A 23100-nucleotide genomic window follows, 5' to 3' on the forward strand; every position below is an offset into this window, starting at 1 on the left:
TTGTGTCTCTCTCTTTAGTTTAATATACAAAAAATCGCGAAGACGGACAATGAGGCTGTCGCAAGACTTTCTTTTAGGAAGCTAAGTGTGGACAGAAATTCGATCACTAATGGAAAGCTTGTGGTGTTTTATTTTAATTCCACTCTCCTCATGCACCCTCTTCATCTGCGCAATGGTTGATTTATCGTTTAAGAGATTGTTACATTGACAAAATATTTAGTAACAACAATACCTTATAAACGCGTTGCTTTAATAACGGCGACAGTTTAGTGAAAGTAATTTATTTTATCTGCAGAAACATTCCTGTGACTCTTTGTAGTATTGTAGTATCGTATAATCATTAAGTTGTTATTTTTATATTTTTGAAAATGCTGTACAATTTGAAATATTATGCTGAGTTTGATAAGTTAAGAGGATAGGTACATTGCTATCTTTTTACAGAGAAATAAAGAGATCCTCTCGGAGAACAGCATGCGCGTTGTCGGCTAACTCGAGAGATTTTATCAACCGACATTTTGCATTCTTTATTAAACCACTTAATATTTCATTTCTACTTATCCGCACATTACTACGAAAAAATGGCCTCTGAGTATTTCTTTCTAAAAGATGAGCGTAAAATTATTTATTTATTTATTTTTCTACAACAGCAACCGTCGAGTTTGGTGTGCGTCGCAGAGATAAACTGCACGTAATAACAGGTGAAGCGCTGCCTTTTTTCCCCCACGGGGTCTACATATCGCTCGAAAATCACGAAATTAAACGCATGTCCTTTCGAAATTGATGATTGCAGCGCGAAGAGTACGTCGCGGTAGGCCGCGGCTCGGAACCAGAGGTGGCAAACACCCATCGCCGTCCGTTCACAGAAACTCGCCCTCCAGGAGCGACTGGCTACCCTTGGACATGAGAACCACCCCGCCAGCGGCGATGCCTGCCTTCCGTGGATTTGAGGAGTCTTCGTCGGATGGTGTGGTCAGTACCGTGAATTTGATATAAACGTACACTGTTAAATCGTAGTCAAATTATACTCAATTTGAGTAATTTTTAACCATTTCTATAGGTCGCCGTTGTTCCTACTTAATATGTCGTTAATTTAAAACAATGTTAATTTAATTAAACTAATTAATGTATATGAAGTTAAAATAATATTGTTTTGTGCTATAATAATAAATTTCGACACACATGGTAATTAAAAGTAACAAAATGTTATTTAATTCAAGGTTTATTTTAGTTTAAATGCCCCTTTGCTTATACATATATATATATATATATTTTATTTTTAGAAATGTAAATAACGCGGTAGTAACATCGTGACTTTACCAAATTTTAATGTGCTCTTCTCATGTTTCTTGTAGGTCCACTTGGGTGAGGGTATAGCTGTATGCGAGGAACAACTAAGGGCCGTCAAGTGGAGTGACTATCGCAAGTTGACGCGTGGATTAGCCGCGATATTGTTCAGCCCGACGGAGCTGGCGACGTGCTCCGTCACCGGTCAACGTTGGAGCCGTGCCGGCACGGCCACCGAACGTCCTGTGAAACCTGCCCTTGACAAGGCTAAAGTTCAAGCCATTATATGTAAGTGCGCAATGAGACAGGAAAGCGTGTGTCAAAGAACACGTTAAGAGACATTCTCTTTTCTGGACGCGCATCAACACAGTCCATTCTTTTTAAGCGTTAACTTGGTTGACATCTTCACTTGTTACAGCTTACGTAACGTCGAGGTTTCCATCAGTAGACGTTAGCAGCGTGAAACAGGTTTTGGCGTACAAGTGCAAAGAAAACTCCACCGCCCTTAAGATGAAGTCTATACGATACATATGGTAAGTCTCGGCGATTCTTTTACCGCACCACATTCGTACAAGCGGATTTTTCTACGTGGCCATGCGCCTCGAAAATTAAAAGTCCCGTCTTCGTATTCCTTTCGTATCTAATTGCAGCGATAGACAGGATACGGACACGTCACCGCGGGGTGAGTCCGAGGACAAGTGAGAGGGGGTCCAGGGTGCGTGCAGGGTGCAGCCCGCCCCTCAGTTTCGTCGCGTCCTCCCGCACCCTCCATTCGATACGGCCCACTCGTCGGAGCGCTCCCGGGTCCAGCGAGGCTATGGTGATTATCGTAACAATAATAGTAACAAGCAGTGCGTCGACGGACGCTCACGGCGCAACCACGAGGAAGGGCACAGACGCGGCTCGTCTCACACGTCATCCACGCAGGCAGGTCTCGAAAAGTTGATGCCTCTGCACACGCTTCACGGCGTATTTCATTCCACCCTACGAACGGCGACGGCCTCGTACATTTAATTGGCTGATTTAGCCAATTGCTGCATCGATGGAGATCTAATCCTAAAAGGGTAGGGTGAAAGAGGAGCGGAAATATTGCGGATCGTTTCGATATATACGGTCTAAACGATATTACAGAATATTCAACAGTTCATTAACTTTCTTCATCTCTTTTTTTTTGCCGTGAAAATTTCCAGATTTTCACGGCGCGAACGGTCGACTTTTTCTCGTACGTTCAACAAGGAAAGAGATTAACATGCTTACAAATATAAAATGTACACCGGAAACGCGGTTTGCGAAGCACAAGCACGGTAGATACATTGAATAGAATGTATAACAAGCTGGCGTAAAATAATAGAAACGCGTTGTTTTGAGGGTAGAAAAAAATTATGAAGTGTGGAAATGAGTGATTGTGTTTGATTATATTGCAGCAAGATTAGTCATGTTATATGGGATCTTAAACCATCGGTACTTCGAGTATACGCATCATTTTTGGAAGCTGCTAGTTGCCTCGTAGTGATTCAAATTATTCATATTTACAAACCGCGGCTGACAGCTTCGAAAAATTTGATATACATCGAGTAGAAAAAAAAAGAAACGTCGAGTTTATATTTGAGATGTACATTCGAATGTCCATGTTGTGAATTTGTTGGGACGAAGCAATCCTTACCATGAACTTTTTTTCTATTTTTATTTTAATGATATCATGGCACACTATACTTTTTACCGTTGTTTTTTCACTCTAATATGATTATTTGAAAAATATAAGCGTTGGAAGAGCAGAGTGCAGAAGGAGAAACGTTTATTTTATGGGCATTCATCTACTTCGCAATACGGACATCCGATTGTTAATAAAAGATTTAAAAAAAAAAAAAAACTCGAGACGCGACGAAGAATTATTACATTGGCAGCGTTCTTGTCTGAGAAAAAAAATCGTTCCTTCATGTATGCGCGTTTGCTTAACAGGTAAGTCTGTTTAACGCGTAATACATTTCTTTTCTGCAATAGTGCGGATTTTTCGTGCGACACGTAAAAAAGGGAGGGACGATTCCGCGCAAGAATATATGTATATTAGGAAGATTTATATTTGGTTTTGGCTGTGAGCTGCGACCACATGCGAGGGAGGAGATTCGTGTGGCTCTAATGAAAGAGAACGCACCCTTCACTCAGAGTGAAGGCGGGTGATAAATAGTGAGAAGGCAATATTATAAAGAAGAAAAAAAAAGAATAAGAAACGTTATTAAAAAATAGCATGGTCGGACGGACCAGTCCGATCCTACCGGGATACAAGGGTAGACTTTCACATAGAGTATGCCTAATACATGAATACATAGTATAAATGTATAAATACAAAATAATATAAATATATTATTATAAATATTATAGTAATATATATATTACTATATTTAATATATATATTATTAACGAAATAGATGAACTTATATATATTATTTGTTGGGAGAGCATATTACATATATTACACATATTTAATATATTTAGGATATTTATTTGTTGATTTGGTGATATATATATATATATATATATATATATATATATATATATATATATACACACACACACACATATATATATAATATATATGATTTTTATAAAGCCGGCGCGCGCGCGGCATGGAGAGGCCGGCCTATAAAAGCGTTAAAAAGAAAAAGAAAAAAAGAAAAGAATCACAGCGAAGAAAATGGGTGCATACAGATTTTAATGATGATATATATATATATGGCGTGAAATAATTGAAGTGTTCTCGCACGATTGCAGCTTTCGTATCGATCTGATCGTTACAGGACTTGAAACGGTTCGATAACAAGTGCGATCGTGCAAAACTGTCTTCTAAGGCACAGAGGTTTTAACGATTCTTTCTCACATAGACCATCGGAACAGTTATATATGCGATTGCGATTTACCGAGTTGCGAAATTAGCCGACTGATTAAGCCCGGTTCAGATTGTCTGCTTTCGTCGATTAACAACGAAAGCGGGGGAATGCGCTTTTAAAATAACCGCATGAAAAGTAACAGCAACGAGAAAAAAAAGAACTAATTATCGAGTTTAACAGCTAATTTGCTGTTTCAGCGCGATCGACTTTCTTAATGGATGGTATTAGAAATTTCATTAAAAAGAGGGATTAAATGTAGTACGGTACTGTGATTTGTTACTGCTCGTTTAACGATAACTAATCGAACAGCCTAAGATAAGAGCAATCCTTTTATCGCTGGCCTAATGTTACTTATAATCTAAGAGGTCCAATCGATAATACTTCCTCCTCTACCGACTTAGGTCTATTAGGGAAATTATATTATGTTTATATGACTCAATTTCTTTTTTTTTTCTTATTTAATCGTATACGGGTTAGAACGTGGAAAGAGTATTTAATTTAACGTAATAATGTATTTTAATTTAGAGTTTTAGTTATGAGAGAGAAGAAATGTCATTCGAAGTGAAGAGAGGTGAAGAGAGGAGAGAGAGCGGGCGAGAAACACTGAATCGGCCTTAATTACGATACTCACTACAGCATCTATTGCAGAAACGCGCTCCAAGTGACGACGCATGTGTATACATACTGACATATATTCATGCATGCACATCGCATAACACACATACATGCTCCCATGCCCACGTATACACTCAGTTACGCATCAAGCTCTCGTGTCTGCGAATATCCGCATTGACGAGGGATTGGAATGAATGAATTCTTTCTTCTTGATCTTTTTTTCTTTTACGGGGATTATAAAAATGAAAAATTTTTCGCGCGAGAGAAAGAAGTTTCCGCAGCAAAGGGCCTTCTGATTTGCGAGTTGATTACGAAATGAAATGAATCTACTTCTCAAGCTGATGATTGCTAAGAATTAATTGATTAATCGCTGAAAACGAATAGAAAATTTATTTAAGAAATGTTATATCGATCGCTGTTGTTGGTGTTGGTGTACATGGCCTCGATAACGAGAAACACCACGATCAAAATAAGTAACGAAACAATAGGGATGTGGAGGAAGATACGCATCTGTTCTCCTAATTAACGTACTTTATTTCATACCGTTCAATCGAAGTTTGATATCATCACTTCAGCGATGCTGTCCTCTCCGTAGTAATACGTTTCGTTTCGCTAATTGGAATACTTCTGTTTCTTTTTTCATTTCTTTCATAAAACGCAAATTTCTCTTGTCGATTTCGCGATCAGTAATGTCGCGGGTTTGCGTCTTTTCGTGCTTAAACGTGTGCTACATACATGCTACAGAGCATGCGAAAGACACAGTAGAGGTACATCGTAGCGTTTTGACTCTTCGATCGTTCACGTAGTCATCCCAGAGTATAGACAGACGAGCTTGTAAATAGTCACCGAATGTTATACGATTACAAAATAACGATTAATTACGACACGGTGAAACGCCGCGGAGGGGGTATTTCTCTCGCGAAGTCGAACCCTTCGTGTTACCAAGCGCCTACCATTATACGATTAGCGTGTTGCTCTGAACAGAGAATGGACCTCGCGTGCAAGTCGTTAAAGTTAGAATACCTCGATTTTCGAGACGGATCAAAGTTAAGCGAGACGCGAAACCTTGGCCAAAAGATAACGGAGCGTCTTCGGTAAACCGTAAAGGAAAATGAAAGAGTGCCAACGCGAGACGTACGAAATTTCAAAGTCCACTTCTCTTTTCGGATCACGGGAGAGTAGCGTGTGCATATTTACCTGTGTACTAATAAGCATACCGTAAACAAAAAAAAATTATTTCCAACGAAAAATATTGAAGGAACGGGATCGTTGCAACATTTACGCGTATAGATAGCTCGCGGAGTAGGTTTAAAAACAAAAAGGGTATCGAACGATGGAGTTATAAGTGAGCGAGAGAAAGAGAAAGAGAGAGTGAGAGAGAATGAGCGAGAGCGAGCGAGAGTTGTGAAATTGGAAGAAGGAAGGAAGGAAAGATAGAGGGTTGACTGGACAAGTAACATACTCCATGCCTTATAATAATAGGTAATAAAATATGCGTAAGCATAAATAGATCTATTTAATTAGCGAGTTAAGAATTAGAGAGATCGTATTGTTCTGGCGCACCTGGCGATGGGAACTAGATTTTTAAGAACAGAATGGAAACAAATTTTTATTCGTCGTAAAACAGCGTACAGATAAAAAGAGCTTCGTGAGATTTAAGAAATTTTTGAGCGGCGTCTTGAATTCCCACCGCTCCGTGCGCGTCTTTGTAAATGACAAATGAACGCTAATCGAAATATTTGGGCGAACAAAGGCGCACGATGATCGAAACGAACGAGTTTTCTATACAGATTATATTCCACGTACATCCTGCAAATTCGTTACATTTTCATGTATGCTAAATCGCGCGCGAGCGGTACATTTTTACACGAACGTACAATAATTTGAGAACAGATAAGATGAATAAAAGCGGAGGAGTCAAGAATAAAAATGACGAAAATTGGCGATATTTGTTTCATTCGTCGTGCGCTTTCGTTTCTTTCAATTGTAGTGAGTAGTGAGCATCCCTAAGCGTAGTAGGGAAAGTGATGCCGCTAAGTCGAACGATGCTGCGTGATTTGGTGTAGTTTTTAATCGCTTTCTACGAGCCAGGAACGAAGTAATCGCGGAGGGGGAAGGACCTCGAGTTAGGACTACATATCGTAGTTTTGTGGCTTGTATGCTTTGTATCATTTTTTTTTTGCAGTCCCGTTTTATTTCGACTATTAAATTCTTCGTCAATCGTTTGCATTTGCATACTCGCATATTACACTTCTTCATTAGAAATTAGATTTAGTATAGGTGATATTAGTATTTTTCCAATTAAACGTCAAAATTTCCACGATGCAACGATGCTCTTGGGTTATTCATCAGGAATCGTGATTGCAGTGCAAATGTTTTTCGATTGTGATTGACGTTGCATCTTTTGAATTAGCAACGAAGTTTTAGGAATCAGCGACGAATGTCACTATAGTTGGTATGGGTATTATGATTTCTCCTCCTATATATACACGCGCAACATCAATTACGAGCAATTTGCCCAAAGATAATCGCATCTCTTATGGTTACCGTGTAATAAAACACTCATCGAGCGCTTTATCCCGTATAGGTAACGCGTAGTCCCTGAAAGCTGTGAAAACGATAGCGAAGCAATCGATCGTTAATATTTATTTAGACGCGCGATTCATAATAGGCAGTAAGTTATCCTGGAGACGGATGTTTTTTTTTTGTCGAACCTTATTTCGTTGAATATTAACCCTAATTAATGATTTACTTACAGAGTGGAAGAAAGGCTGGCAGACCTTGTATGTGGTAATAATGGATTTATATTTATGCAAATCTCTCGCAATATTCATCTGAATATTGCAAGCTTTGTATTTATGTTATTTATATATTTATACATATATCAGTGCTTATATGAATATAGGAAGATAAAAATTAATTGGTAAAATAATTTTAAATGGATATTTTTGTTTTGTGAAAGGTCCAGTCAGAGTTTTCTTACACTGTCTAGGGCTGAAGCCCTTGTCTAGACTATTTCATACTCGTAGCATCGGCGAACAAGTTTCTGGGAATTCTTTGAGAAACGGCGAAACACAGTCATAATATCGTTATTAGAAGATTTCTTTTAAAGAATTGGGAATTCATTGGACAATTTTGTGCGCAATTTGAATAGTTTCTAAAAAGAGATTTCCACAGAAACTACTCGCCAGGAAAAGTAGCGTCACGTGGTAATACTTTTAATTTGCACCAGGTATATCCATCTTGCTCGTCAATTTGATTTAACAGATTAACAGAAATTCTATAATTGCGAAAATGATAAAATAATTACAAATTATTTACAAAAATGATACATATATGTCTAGCGAAATGTTTATTTTTAAATCGCTTTAATTTAATTTAATACTCTTCGACACTTGAAGAAATCCCTGAAAAAACATTACGAGCATCACTTTTCAATCTAGGAATTGATACGGGAGACTATTCATCCGACAAATTATGTGATATATGTTTTCAACGCTTTTTCAGGGATTGCTCTAGTTAGATAAGTGGTGAAAGGTGAATGCAATTTATATGCATTATAATTCTTAGAGTATAACGGTAGATTACGATGAAAAGTATACCGCTGAGCGGCTAGTGAGACATATTTATGCAATAATAGAGTGATAAGTAGAAAAAAAAGTGCATAAGAGAATATTCACGCGCGAATGTCTCGAAAGAGTTATTCTGACAGCGATCGTGATCCCACGTGACGCGAAGCTTTCCTTGGAAACCGTTGGCAATATCGTCGAGGGAACTGCGAAGATCGAGATCGGGAGTATATATCCTCGATTTTCGAGAAATATTCCCGCGATTGTGATACGCTATAATAATCGTCAGACGTCTTAATCCGTTTAAGCGCGGCTTATTGTTCTGATTTGTTGTGTCATTTCGAACTTCTGTGTTATTTTTAATAAATCCATGAATTATTTTGTTTCTATGTCTATCTTTATTTCCGTTCGATCCCGGATTTTCGGTTCCTCTGTATTTTTTCTTCTGTTTTTAGCTTTTGTAATTTATTTTACGAAAACAAATATGGCTAAAGTAAGAGCTATCTGTCTCTCGCAAATATTAGAATACAATAGACAGATGGATGTAGGAAGAAAAGAAAAGTTTTAGGGATTGTAAAGCCAATGTCTAATTTCGAGGACTAGGATATGCTAATTTCGCTACCTATGTTTCTATGGTAGATCTTTATATATAACTAACATACTTGTGTGTATATATATATATAAACTAATATTTATTTTCAATTTACATCTGTCTCATGATTTCGAGCAATCATTTCAAGGATTATCGCGACACGCAGCTTGGTTCGTTCTCAGAGAGGCGTCACCTTTCAAGTCAATGCACGAAACAGCAGCAATAAGCGATACTGTTAATTAATTAGATATATAGCGTTTGTCGAAAAGCGCCAAGAAAGTGATCCAAGACGAACGGTAGACATTGCGCTTGCCGATCGGGCGCCAGCGATTCGGCAAACTTGTATAGAGACGGGAACTTTGATGCCGATTTCGTTGATTGCTATGTACGCGAACAAGATATTTGAAGCAATACCGAAAGCACATTAAAAAGGCGGAATATAAAAACAACGAGAAAAATGTTATGGATGTTAATATTATGTGACTACAACAATACAAGTAATCTCGAAAAAAGATAATATGAAGGTGCTAAATAAGAAGTATCTTTTAAGAAATTTGCACTCGAAGAAAACTTGTCCTTAACGAAAATTCGCGACTAGCTATATTTGTTATGATTTTTTATTTTTAATATTAAAAGAGCGTTTATTCAGTGAAACCTAATTAAATTAAATTAAGTTGATTAGATTAGGTTGAATTAATTTGATATAAATAATTTTTAATACAAGCTAATATGAAGCATGCACAATCTTAAAGTAATTAAAATTAATTAAAGATAAAAGTTTTATTGGTTTATTATGTTTAATATTTGATAAAGAATTTAATTCAATCGCTAACATTTTATTAAGTAAATTCCTAGGTAAAATTTTCGTTAAGGATAATCGGAAGAAAATTTCGTGAGGGATAACGTTCCGTTAGGATACATGAATTATCTTTAATAATTGCTCTCGTACAGAAACAAACGGATCATCAAAGTGTTCCGGCAAAGTTCGCCCGGCGCTCTAACGGCTTTAAATAATAATACCGTAATTGTGATAAAAATAGTTAATTAGTAGGTAAACATATACGATGTAACGATCGTCGACGCGATTACAACGACGATCCACGACGGTAGATAAGAAGCAGATTATCGCGAGTAAAATAAATGCATACAGGGATGATAAAAATATTACGTAAGACGTAAGGGATAAAAATCATTATTGCGTATAATCGACATTAAGCGATCAGATAGTTTATAACAAACCTGTAGACCAGTGATAGGTAGAGAAGTATATATATATTATATATATATAACATATTAACGAATATCGGACTACCACTGCGACGTAAACGAGTAAACGATGTACTTATACATATACATTAGTCAATGTTCAATGTTGAGATATTTATCTGAAATAAAATACATATACGTTGTTTACACCATATCGTCTATTATGTAAAAATATCATTTTTCTAATGTTCTAGATAAGAATGTCCTTTTTATTCTGAATACATATTTTAGGTGTCCTATAATTTGCACCAGATTTCACGATAGAATTCTATCTGTTTATAATTTTATTTGCCGTATATTTTGATGTACATTTTATATGCTGTGTGTATTTCAATATATATTTTATGTATGCATGTGTGTATTTCTGATTCTTTAAATGTTTTTTACATTGGCACACAAAATGATAAATAAAATGTTTTAAATTTCAATCAATTATAGTTTATCAGCAAGCTTAAAACCTACTTTAGATATTCTATAATTCACTTCGGAATACAGATAGAATAAAATTCTATCTGTATATTCTACATCAGAATATTTAGGTACACATACGTATAAAAATCAGAATATTTACACATACACATATAAAATATATATTAAAATATTAATATACACGGCGCAATTATAAATAAAATTCTGTTCTGAGTTCTGATGAGAATTAAATCCGTATAATAGCTCTCCTCTCCCTCGCCAAAATTTAATTTAATAGTATTTAACGATTAATTTGATAGAATATTTAATAATATTGCAATAATATTGCAATAATACGTTTTATTCGTCTAAATACGTTTTAATATAGAAGTTTTATTATTTGAATTAATTAAACATTGCGAACTCAAACTGTTTTGTTAATTAGTAATAAAAAATATTTTACTTTTATTGTACTTTAATATTATCTAGAATTTCTTTCGGAATGTATGGTTTGTGAAATGTTTAAATAACGTTAAAAAAAAATCGAATTTTTTTTACCATGGTAAAATATACTACCAAAAAAAGAAAATAACAATATGCATGTGCCGTATAACGACTTTATTGTGGATTTCGCTATAAGTTTAAAAAAAAAAAGATTCATCGTAAATGGTATCTCATACAGTAAAAATCGAGCCAAATCATATAATAACCTAGATAATATTTTATGTAGTTTAAATATATAAATGTTCCTCACATTGTAAAGTACAAGCATATTTACCAGTAAATCTAGTACAAAAGTATATAGTTTACACATTATAACCAATTATACTCGATTTTAGCGCAATTGAGTATTAATATTTATCTTAAAGTATCTTAACATAAGAGATCCGTCCATACGGGAAGTTTAACCATTTGATGATCCACGGATTTATCAACAAAGCTTCTCGACCTTTTCGCGAAAACTTTCTCCTTTATGCTCCTAACTTATCCTACTCGACATGATTTACGAGCTTACACTAATGCCACTCCCGATTTATACATATTTTCGCATACATTCACGCTACTCGAGTACGTTTACAAAGCAAAAGGATAAATAGAAACACATGTCGAAGCTTTTAGGCGTGTTTATTTATCGAAAAGCGAAGTGGATTTTCAATATTTGATGAAGGGTCAAGTTGATAACTGTTACTCTAAAATTTTAATCTATTAAATATTGCAAATATTTTTATTTCATGTACAAAATGCTTTCAAAACAAATAAAAATCATAAAATAAGAGATAAAAACATTAATATTCAATGTAAATCTATATTGTAATATTTTGTAAGCACGGGCAAATTGCATGGTAAGGTTTTTATGCATCATGGTTACTTTAATCTCTTTTATATTAACAGAAATATTAAAATACAAATATTTTCAGTAATGAAACGAAATATAATGCAATAAATTATTATATTACAATCTACATATATGAAACAGCTGGGCATGCTTGCATTTTACGATATCGGTTATGGATACCAGTTGCGAATCAAAATCTGCACAGTCGTTTTTAAGAAAAAAAAATAAACGTATATCTGAAGTAAAGTCAATATTTCTGTCAAATCTTGAAAATGAGAGATATATGTCAGTTACTAAACATATTCGTATATATTGCAGTGTTATGCAGTCCTCCGGCGAAATTCTACATGCCTCTTGTGTTACCCAAAGATGAGATCATTATATGTCGGCCCGATAGGTATTCCTGCGAACGTACGTGACGTGTATTTGCGAAAGAGGGTTCGGAAATACGCGGACAGGCTCTGGGAGTCCCGGGGAAAAGTAAGTGATACAGAAAGTTTCGGCAGCTTTCGAAAACTTTTCTAAATCGCGAGGGACTTTCGAGATCCTCAAAGTCCGAGAACCGTTGATTCCTGGGGATTTGATCTCTCCTGAAAGCTGCCGCGCGGCCCCCGGAACGTTTCCTAAATCACAAGCTAAATCTTACATCGCGCGAAATCTCTTGGAATTTATATGGCCGCCGACAATGAAATATATCGCTGAACGAAGGTAGAAAACTTTTGGAGAGTTTCGCCGACTTTTTGTCGGCACGTCGACGGGGGTTTGCCGGCCAAACGATTACTTTTATAAGAACAAAAATACTCGTAAGAACGAAGGTGGTTTTAAAGCCAGTGGAGCTATGAGAGAAAAGTGTTTCGCGCTATCCGCAGTTTAGGATATAAAATCATTCTCTATTTTTCTCTTTTGGCTTTTCAGATAGCTTTTGGCAAACTTGTTCGATGTGGTCTATGAAGAATTTGGTTTTATGTCTTAATATATCTGAAACCACTTCTAGCTATCAATTTCTTTTATTTGTGGCCAACATTAAGATACGTTTATGTGAATAATGTTTGTTTGATATTGAAAAATACGTCTCTTTTTATATTTTATAGATACAACACTAAAAAAAAATTATATACGTAAATATACGAATGTATATTAAATAATTATTTAATATGTTTCTAATTAAATAGTTGCGTATTTTTAATTCTAATGACTTGTGATATTTGTTGTAAAAGCAGCTATTGCTTCTAATGTTGTTATAACAGTTTCAATATTGAAAAAGCATAGTTTCATTTATTTCAATGTCGCAATTATTCCGATAGATTTTACAAAGCAAGCTTTTGTGTAAATCTACATCCATATCTAGATACACTGAGAGAAAAAAAATAACCGGACAAGTTCAGTTTCGATCGTCTCTGGGTTAACGGTATGAGAGATACCAAGTATATCCTATCTTCGTGCCCTATCCTCCCCCTGCGTCCAGGTGTTACGGTGGAGGGGTTGCGCACAGGGTCGGTAGCGGTTCGTATAGGGTGACGGTGACGGTTTCGAGTGACGGTTCGGAGGACGGAGAGTGCCGAACGGAGGAGGGTTAAAGGGTGTCCGCGTCGGTGGTAGGTGGTGAGTAGGGCGGTGGGGTCGAACGCCGGTGTGCGGCGGGATCCTCCTCTCTCTCTCTCTTTCTACTCTCTCTCTCTCTCTCCTCTCTCTGTCTGTCACTCCCTCTCTCTCTGTGTCTCTCTCTCTCTCAACCCGGTCGGGGATGCTGGATCCACCGTCGGTGGAAACTTCAGTACGCGATCAGCCACCGACGTGTGTTTACGGTCCGAGGCTCCGGCGGAAGCGGCGAGAGAGTTGTTTGCTCTTCGGGGGTGAGAATACCTTTGTAACTTCTGTTCACCACGCCGTCGCCGCCGTCAACATCTTCATCATCACCACCACCAGAATTAGGATCGGTCTCGCGTGTTATCGCCTAGAAAATAAATCGGCAATTTTCAGGATCGTCGCCGGTTCGAATGTCACGGATCGCGAGTTTTCATCCGGGACAACGGACCGCGAAAACTGCTTTTATCAAGCGAAAATCGGCGTTGCGTTGAATTGAATTGAATTTTAGTGTAGCTAACTTTCCAGAATGTAGATGTAACAATGAATAATCGGCTTTAAAGAATGTTGATGAATTTTTTAAGTGAGTATGCTTTTGTCGAATATTAATTTAGATGCAGCGAATGACATTTTCGATATCAATATGAGAATCGTGATATTTAAAATTAGTAAAGAGGGAAAATTCTTAAAATAATATAATCGCCAGTGACTTATGCGGATTTTCATTATTTAAATGACTGTTCTAATTGTAATTCTTATTTTAATTAAGATCTATCTCGTTTCTATAAAGGAATATGTAATTGCATTATACAAAAATAAGTGTCGGTTATCACTCACTCTTGTCACTCAGTACTCACTAATGCTGCATCTATCTTTTTATACGCTCTCATCAATGACCTGACACTTTCTATAAATGCTCAAAGTTTGTTTCCACGAATTGACTATAACTCTCTAACGTTCAACGAAGGAAACGCGAACCAAAACAGTTTGCAAGCTGAAACAGTCAAAGTTTCGTTCGTCGCTTTAATTGGATACATTCCCCAGAATAACGTATGGAAATCTCGCGAACTTGCCCACAAGTTGCCGAAGTTTCGTGTTGTTTCAGTGTCAAGGACCATAGTATGCGCGTTGACCTTAAAACCGTCGGGATAACCGGAAGCGACGCCGAGAAAGCGATGGTAATGTTTTTGATTGATTTTCGTAAGAGCCAAGAAAGTTTAATCATACTTCTCGAGATGTTGACAAACTTGTAAAACAGACGCTCGCCTTTGTAATTTAACAATCTATTGAGATGAAAAGATGATCTAATGAAGAATTTTACGGAAATTTCATGAAAAAGTAATTTTCTTTTATCATGTTTGTATGGCGAATTAAAAATCATCGTCATTCGATTAGAAGATTGAACGCGAATTGAAAATGATAATCGCTAGTATTACAGTTTCGTCGCGATTAAATATCCTTAATTACATTTTCAAAGAAATGAAAATTACTACACTTACGTTTAATGCTTAAATGTGTGAGAGCATATTTATGAAATTAAAGTAATTGCCGGTATCTCGTTATCGCTTTTACAAATTTCAAATCCATTATCAAAATTGAGAGCTGATTTCCTGCCTTTCCCTGGAAGGGAAACTCCTAATTAGCGTGAATTTTGGCTGAACATGGGAAATAACCTCAAGCTATTAACGTGTTTGCTCTCGTGATTGCGATAATTGATATAAATGATTTATTTATTCACACAATACTTAATCTGGCAACAACAATTATTATTAATTCCGTGTAAAATTATTTCGAATTCAGAACGATATGAATTATTTTTGTAACAATGAAAGAAAACGAGATAACGGTTTCATTATTGGAATAAGATTTGATTGACAGATTTTTGTCGGGGACAGATTGTCGGAAAGGTCACAGAGTCTGAGAAATGACAATAGCCAGAATAAAAAGTTTTTAAATTTTGTTTCGAACTAATTATTTTTTAAATCTTATTCGTAATCAATTATATTTTAGGATAATCAGAACATTTGTTCGTGTAACATTCTACTTACAAAAGTTACGGTTTGAAGAACATTTTAATATCAAATTGGAAAATATATGCGGTAAAGCATCCCAATCGACAATATGAATAATCTCCGAACGCGTGTCATCCAGCTTGAATGTTCTTAGGCATGCTGGAGGATTAGGCATTCGACGATCCATTCGACGGATTCGCTCAACATTTCCGACATACAGGGTCCGAGAACGGGTATAGTCGCGATACGCGGCGGGGCATTCGCGTCGGTGCTCTCAATGTCAAGGCGTTCGGCGATAGAAGTGCATCAACTAAAAGGGGTGGCCTCTCGCATCGGGGGTATCTGAGGCTCCTCGCGTAAGAACGCCAGGAACGCGATGCTCGGCACGCCGCGGCGGTAGCGTTGCCGGTGCCGATACCTGGTTTGTGGTAGAACACGTAACCGACGTTGGTGCACCGAGGGGCGGCAATGCTGGTGGTGGTGGTGGTAGTGGTGATGGTGGTGGTGGTGATGGCGGTGGCGTTGGCGATGTGTAAAAGTGGTAGTGGCGTAGTAGAACGAGAGTAATAGCGAGGCGCAGTGGTGGTGGTGGTGGTAGCGATAATACTAGCGGAGAACGTAGTACATAGCGTAGAGCGGCTACGACGCTATGGCCGCCCCCCCGAGTTCATGAATGAACGACCACTTCGTTCTCGCACGAGCGCTAATGGGCTCCCTTTCTCGCGCGGCGAACCGTTTACGTATTTTTGTCGATGCGACGACGTAACTCTCGCGGTTGAGTACACCGTCCGATTATTGCGCCCAAGGTTAATTATGCCTTTTATCTGATTTACAATCCGAGAAATGGAGCGATCTCCGCGGGAAGATTTCAGGATCTCTCGCGTGACCGATACTGAATTGAACAGTTCGGCGATCGCCGAACGCCAAGAAGAACATTTGATTTCTTCTCGAAAAGCTTTTTTCAAAATAAAAAAAAGATAGAAGAGCGTAAAAATCGTATTGTTGTACATATTCTACATTAATCCATTGTTCTCTAAAGAATTTGATGTATTAAGGAATAAGTCAGTGAAAGCTCGTAATAAGTAAAAAGAGTTTTATTATCCTTTAATGAAACTTTTGTCAAAGAAAGTTAACCGTCGATTAAGTGTGCACGATTCCGGGAGCATCCCCATAAAAGTTGCATTACGCCAATTCTAGTTTTCTGGTTCTGACGGCAATGTGGTAGCAAATGCGCATCTTCTATAAAGATCAAGCTGCGAGCACAATCATATATACGTTATTTCTTTCCGGAACTTCCCGACGGCGGAACTTTCATCATGATCAAGGGTGTTGACCTTTTTCTAAAGTCTGGATAGAGAAAGACGACGACGCTTCTTGCGGCGTGCCCGCGAAGCCACGACGTAACCAACTTCGCCATTATTATCCGTTGTTGTCTACACTTCCGCCCACTATATCTACTTGCAAGTGTTTTCGGGCCGTTACTAATTTCTAAAAACTGGAACATCGCCAGCATTGGAATCCTCTATATTTCTCTAAGGAGAATTTACTTTCTTTGTACGATTTCTTAATTGCGATCACGTCTTTGTCGGAGAGCAGAAACAATATTCTTTTATGTAATACGTTTCCATAAGTGGAACATTACATAATTCTCGTTACATTTGAGGCAATATATAACGTGATTATTTAATGAATTAAATGATAAATTATGTGGTAAACTGTGTTTTATACGTGTTTTGTATTTTGTATTTTATTCACCGCGTGTGTTATTCATGCAGCGTAATTGTTTCTCCGGTTTGTAAATACATTAAAATTTATATAATTTTATAGCGCAGTGAAAGATTGAAAAAAATTGAGGAAAAAAATTTTTACAATTGTTATGAAATATCAAACAGTTTTAGAAATTATAACAAAATAATAGACATAATATAATCTACGTATAACTTCATTTGGAAAAAAAAACAAAGAATTAGAATTATTTATTATGTCAAAAAGAAATATTCATCTTTATTATTCCTTTTGCTATGTGAGAATACTTAAGATGGGTTTTATATTTCTTTACAATTATTATGAAAATAATCACATTTGTGCACTATTATACATTTGCACACGTTAAAATTATTTAATTATTACTACTGCTTTCGGCATTTTTCAAAGATATGTGGAAGTATGAAAGACAATATTTGGCATTATCGGAACAGAAAAGAATAGCTATTTTGTAACTGCATGTCCATAATATTCCACTTATGTTGTAACGTATGGTTTAATGTATTTGGAAAAGCATGTCTGGATACCTGATACGTATCTTTATACTCGGTTTTAGAAAAGCCGAGTCTATAATGAAGATATAAAATATTGCATATTTATGAATAACCTGGACGGCTCCACGTCGACAACACTAAATATTAAACTTGTGTTAACAATATCATATGAGATTACGGCAATAATGACGAGTGCATTAAATTAACTTCTGCGCACGGTTAATCCCGCTTTATCATCCAGCATCATGACTCATCGTGCTCCATTGTTAACGATCGCGTAATACTGTTTTATCAATAAGTCTCATCAGCAAGGAAATAGCGTAATTCCGCGCGGAGGACATCTATATAATCCGGGCGGAATAATTAATTTCTCAGTATATGAATTAATGTAAGAGTCCACGGTCGTATATCACAAACGGCGAAATCTCCCTTCAATAGTTTTCGGACAAGGAAGATTACCAGTTAAATGAAATTTTGACTGTTGCACGATCTAATCTTGTAATATTAAGTACAGTTTCAATTGCTTAAATGCGATATTTACTTGAGGTTTATTTTTGAGCATGTTACGTACAAATGATTCTGAGAAATAATTGCACGTCGTACTATCGACGAGACTGACACTGTTTAGTTTTTTATAAAAGTTCTAAAATTCAAGTCATGAATTTTCATTTTAAGTATAATATTCATAATTTTTGTCTCGCGGTAGCTAAATTTATAAATAATGTATAAGTTTAACATGTTCTCCGTTATAAATGTAATAAATTACGTTTATAACAAAAGCAGGGCAAAGTAACCCGCTAAAAAAAACCGCTATGCATATGTTCATGACTATATGGATCTGATTCAACCTTCCACAGCCTTATATAGATTTTTACTGCCGTTGTAGTCGTATATAAGGGCACGTATATATCGAGGGGAATTATGTAAATTTTTCTCGCAAGATTATATCTAAATGAAATACATTTGCCATATGATTCTTTCAATATCTCCCTCGATATTCTCATGCAAAGTAACTATATCAAGACTATCGACAGACTCGAGACTTAATTGAAGCGTATCTAATGCAAATTGAGGAGTTATGCTGCGTGATCTCTCGTCGAATGTTTGCTAAAGCAAAATCGACTTTGAACTCGTCGGAGAATCTCCAGTCGGGACGCATTCGGCGATACGCTCGCGCCGTATCGACAAGCGTATTCGAGAAGCTTCAAAGGCCATCTATAAAATACACGATTCCCATACCCGTCCTGCACGTTCTCCGTATATTCATTTACGGACGTCAAATAACACTACTCGGGAACAAAGTAACAGGAGTGGGAACAAAAGTGTTGGAAGCCCCGACCGAGAGACAAAGCTCTCGGTACTTCGCCTTTTCGAAAACGTATCCGTTTGTGTGTACGTGTGTGTGTGTTGTACCTACGTCTCCCACCTCCTTCTTTTCTCCCTCATCATTCCCTCGCCGTCGATAGATCTCACTGAGGGAAGTCCTGAATTCTCGCGAGGCTCTCCCGCCGTTGAGCTACTCTCTCTCGAGAATCCTCGACCGATCGAACGTACTCGAACCACGGCTTCACTTCGCCTCGCATCGCGACGCATTGCATCGCGACGCGTCGCCGTCGGAAAGAACGAAGCGGCGCTGTTAGGGGGGTGAGAAAAAAAAGTCGCCATCGGCGATGCCATGCTCGACGCCATCTGCTTCCGCGACCGTTGAAGCTCCATTGGAACCGCGCTAGGCTGGAGCAGATCCGTTTCAACGAGCTTATTAGAATTTTTCGTTTGAGATATCCACTTAATTGACGCCAGAGTCGAGGGACGGAACAAAGGGTGGAAGATGGCCGAAGAGGGGCTAGTGGCACGGCGCGAGCGAGGGTGAGCGTGAAGGGGTGCATAGGCATGGAAGAGGAGAGACGCGGGAAATGGGAGAAATGGAGAGAGCGAGAGAGGGGAGGGACAGAGAGAAGAGAGAAAGAGAGAGAGTCGATATGGGATGAGGGATACGAGAGAGGGAGGCGCTCCATTATCGTAATTAATACCATTACAATTAACGCGCCGGAGACGGTGGTGCGCTCGCGGGAATCAGCCTGGATTCCTTTTACGCCACTTTTATCGCGGCCGAGCTTTTCCGGTTATATAACGACCAGCGGAAACCCGCTCTTCGGGAAATTCTTCGGATTTTCCCGTCGTGCCTGCGTACGTTTGCGCGCGCGCGACCGCGCGCGTTCAGCCGTTTCGTCTCGTTTCGCGGATGCCTACCGGTTTTGTCATCGGGCGTGTCGTGTATATGCTCGGGCCGCGTACGGTACACACCGCGGGAATACCGATGTTCGCTGTTATTTGCGATAGACAATACGGACTCGTCTATACGCCGCTCGTTCGTTGTTTCCCATCGCTTTTTGTCCCGGCTTGTTTGCGATTTTTGCGTTGTACCACCGCGTGCTTCCGGCCAACAAGTATTCCCGCCATCGCGAATTGATTCTGCACGAGTAACCAGGGAAAATATAAAGAAAATCGCGTCGGACTGTTTTTCGAACGGCTTTGATTAAGATTAGCTATACATGCGAATGCACGCGTGCTTTCTTATTTATTCCTGACGCAGTAATTGAAAAGGAATAGAAATTCAATTAAAACATGCAGAACACACACACGTACACCCCTAGTACTTATTTTCTCCTGTCGTTGAATTTTTCGCTTAAGAAAGAACGTTTTAATGAGTTTTCGCACGATTAATCGTTAGGTATTTGTTTTATGGAAAACTCCGCGTGCTGCATATTTTTTAATTCCTTTGTTGTAGCTATCGTTAATAAATGATGCGACACCAGATAATGCCGCTGAATTTTTCATACAGATGAAAAATCCTGAAAGCATTGCTAACCTAATACTTAAACAAAAACTGCAAAAACTGTTTTGCGATAAATACTTTATTAGTTCATTCAAGAGAGGATCAGATAAACAGAATATATTTTCAGCATTCGTTTTTGTCATCAACTATTTTCTTTCATTCGAGGGAAAATAGAATTTTTTATCACTATTCAACAGTTAATCCAGATCCGGATTTATCGGAATGATCTCCATATGCCGATCGTAATTACGATATGAAAAAGTGTCCGCCTGTTCCCTTTTTTTTTACATAACGGAATGTCGCGAATCGTAGGAAGGCGTTGAAAGCAGATAGAAGCTTTACGAGAAAGTTGGCTGCCGCGGTACTTTGACATCGTATAGAGACTAGAGACATCTCTAGAAAAGCCGGTCACATATCCTCCGGAAAACCTAATTCCCGTCATCCATTCCGACCATTCCGCGTTCTTTGCTCTTCACATCGCCGTCTCGCGAGACCAAAGCGAGGCCGTCGTCGGCACACGTTCGACGAAAGAGAAAATGTGTAAATATTTTAATAGCGATACGTTCAATGTTTCTACAGCTTGAAATAATTTTTGCGAAGAAGAGATAATCTTTTAGACTTTAAAGTTTTCCGATAACATTTTAAATCATTTCTGAGAACTTCTTTCTGAAAACTTCTTGAAGAACTCAATTAATATATCAAGACGTGTAAGACGAGTACTTTTGTAAAATTAAGATAGATTAAGATCAAAGATAATAAATGTTATCGTATATGGCCGATCGATTAATCGTGTTACTTTAGCTCATAAACAGTGACTTATATTACTTTGGTTGACTACGCGCTGACTTGTATTACTTCGGCTGACCGCGCACCGACCTGTATTACTTCGGCCGATCACGCGCTGGTTTCTATTACTTCGGTTGATCGCGCAGTGATTTAGACTACTGTACAATCATATTATCCCCACTATTGTCCCAATTATATTATTTAATTTGATTAAGATTGTCGAAATAGTTATTACATTAGAAATCGTTGAAAATCAACTTTCAATTTCCATGTTTTAGTTTTCAATAAGCTAAAAAAGCCTTTAGCGTTAAATTCACCGACAAACTTGTTTATTTCGCGTAATACATTTCGCCTCATGCGGTTTCATAGTGGCGTTTGTTGTGCCATTGGTGTGTCATTAATGCGTTTGATCAAAGCGTAACCGTTCGACACCCGCCATTATTGCACACCCTTTGGCGAAATGTTTAACGTTGTTGCAGAATTATTAGTTGCAGAATTACTTTGAAGGGAGATCGTGACGTAATCGCCTCGATAATGTTACAATTAAGTAACTCAATAATAAAGTTAATTCAAATAATTAAAATGGAAATGGAAATTGATGCGACAGACAATAATGGAAACACTTGTTGCTTCGTCAAATTCTTCCTATTGACTGGTCATGTTACTCGTTTTTTTTAATTCTTTCTATAAAAACAACTTGTGTTATAAGATTTGTATTATCTACAACATACTTATGCCATTTTCAAACCTGAAAAATCTTAATTTTTACTAATTTTTTCGCCAGTTGTAGATTTAGAAGCTCCGGCAATCGAGTTTTATCGTATTTGTGCGAATTATCTTACGAAAATTTTCGGTGGTGAAAGCTTTGCACATCCAGTTTTCCTTCGTCCCTAAAGGATCGAATTAAAGAAGACCGATAATCCACTTTGTCGTACGTACGATCGACTTAATACTTCCGGACCATTTAACGGAGTAATCGCCGATATGCCTTTCGTTCTCGTTTGAGTGCTCTCGCGTAGAAGAGAGAGGAACTGAAGTTCAGAATTATCTTTAAATGTGCATCACCAACTGTTTTATCCCCCGGCAAATAATGTCACGAACAATCTTTTCCTATTTCAGAGAATTTTAATTAAGTATTAAGTAAACAAACGTGAAAATTCATAACTTGCATTCGCGATAATAGCATTAAAATTCACATACCTCTGTGATTTTATGGAAATTTTTAATATCATTTCGAATTTTTATTACGACTAATTGTAAAACTCATTTCGCAAGTTCGCCGGATATAATATCGAATATCTATCGCTAATTAATATATCGATAATATCATCGATTTTACATTGCAAATGTCAATAATATTATTAAAATATTTGGCATTGTGTGAGCAAACGTGGCTACAATGCCGCAATGCATTTTATGAATTCGACCAAGTAGGCGATAATGGAAAATAAATATCTTTATATATGTATAATCATCTCTACAAGATACCTACATACGGTATGGTCATGTATCATAGGCGTGTCATTTCCAGGATTCGCATGTGTGGATAGCAGCCCGTATTACGTAATTCAAACCTCACAAACAGGTCACGTGAGTTACAGTTCCGTGAGTATCGGGTCGGCGTAACCAAACAGCCCGTGCTAATTACAAGGCAAATGCGTGCATAATT

The 23100-nt window shown here is 37.5% G+C and overlaps 2 protein-coding genes across 8 annotated transcripts in view; both read left to right on the top strand.

Annotated features, from left to right (window-relative positions):
- Nucleotides 1-10363, top strand: part of LOC139809889 (uncharacterized) — a 29394-nt gene extending 19031 nt beyond the window's left edge. Inside the window, exons 6-9 of one of the 2 annotated variants that reach the window (XM_071773145.1) lie at nucleotides 791-969; nucleotides 1353-1572; nucleotides 1703-1817; nucleotides 1941-10363. In XM_071773145.1, the coding sequence (XP_071629246.1) occupies nucleotides 791-969; nucleotides 1353-1572; nucleotides 1703-1817; nucleotide 1941 (515 nt within the window). In that variant the 3' untranslated portion in view covers nucleotides 1942-10363. Of the gene's footprint in view, nucleotides 1-790; nucleotides 970-1352; nucleotides 1573-1702; nucleotides 1818-1934 lie in introns of both variants that reach the window. The other variant, XM_071773144.1, reaches the window with a different exon arrangement.
- Nucleotides 10364-12567: 2204 nt separating this feature from the next.
- Nucleotides 12568-23100, top strand: part of Dscam3 (Down syndrome cell adhesion molecule 3) — a 100216-nt gene continuing 89683 nt past the window's right edge. For all 6 annotated transcript variants that reach the window (XR_011731207.1, XM_071773132.1, XM_071773128.1 and 3 more), the window contains exon 1: nucleotides 12568-13808. The gene's annotated coding sequence lies outside the window, so the exon portion shown is untranslated. The remainder of the gene's footprint in view (nucleotides 13809-23100) is intronic.

Source organism: Temnothorax longispinosus, chromosome 3 (assembly GCF_030848805.1).
Source record: "Temnothorax longispinosus isolate EJ_2023e chromosome 3, Tlon_JGU_v1, whole genome shotgun sequence".
Classification (NCBI taxonomy): domain Eukaryota; kingdom Metazoa; phylum Arthropoda; class Insecta; order Hymenoptera; family Formicidae; genus Temnothorax; species Temnothorax longispinosus.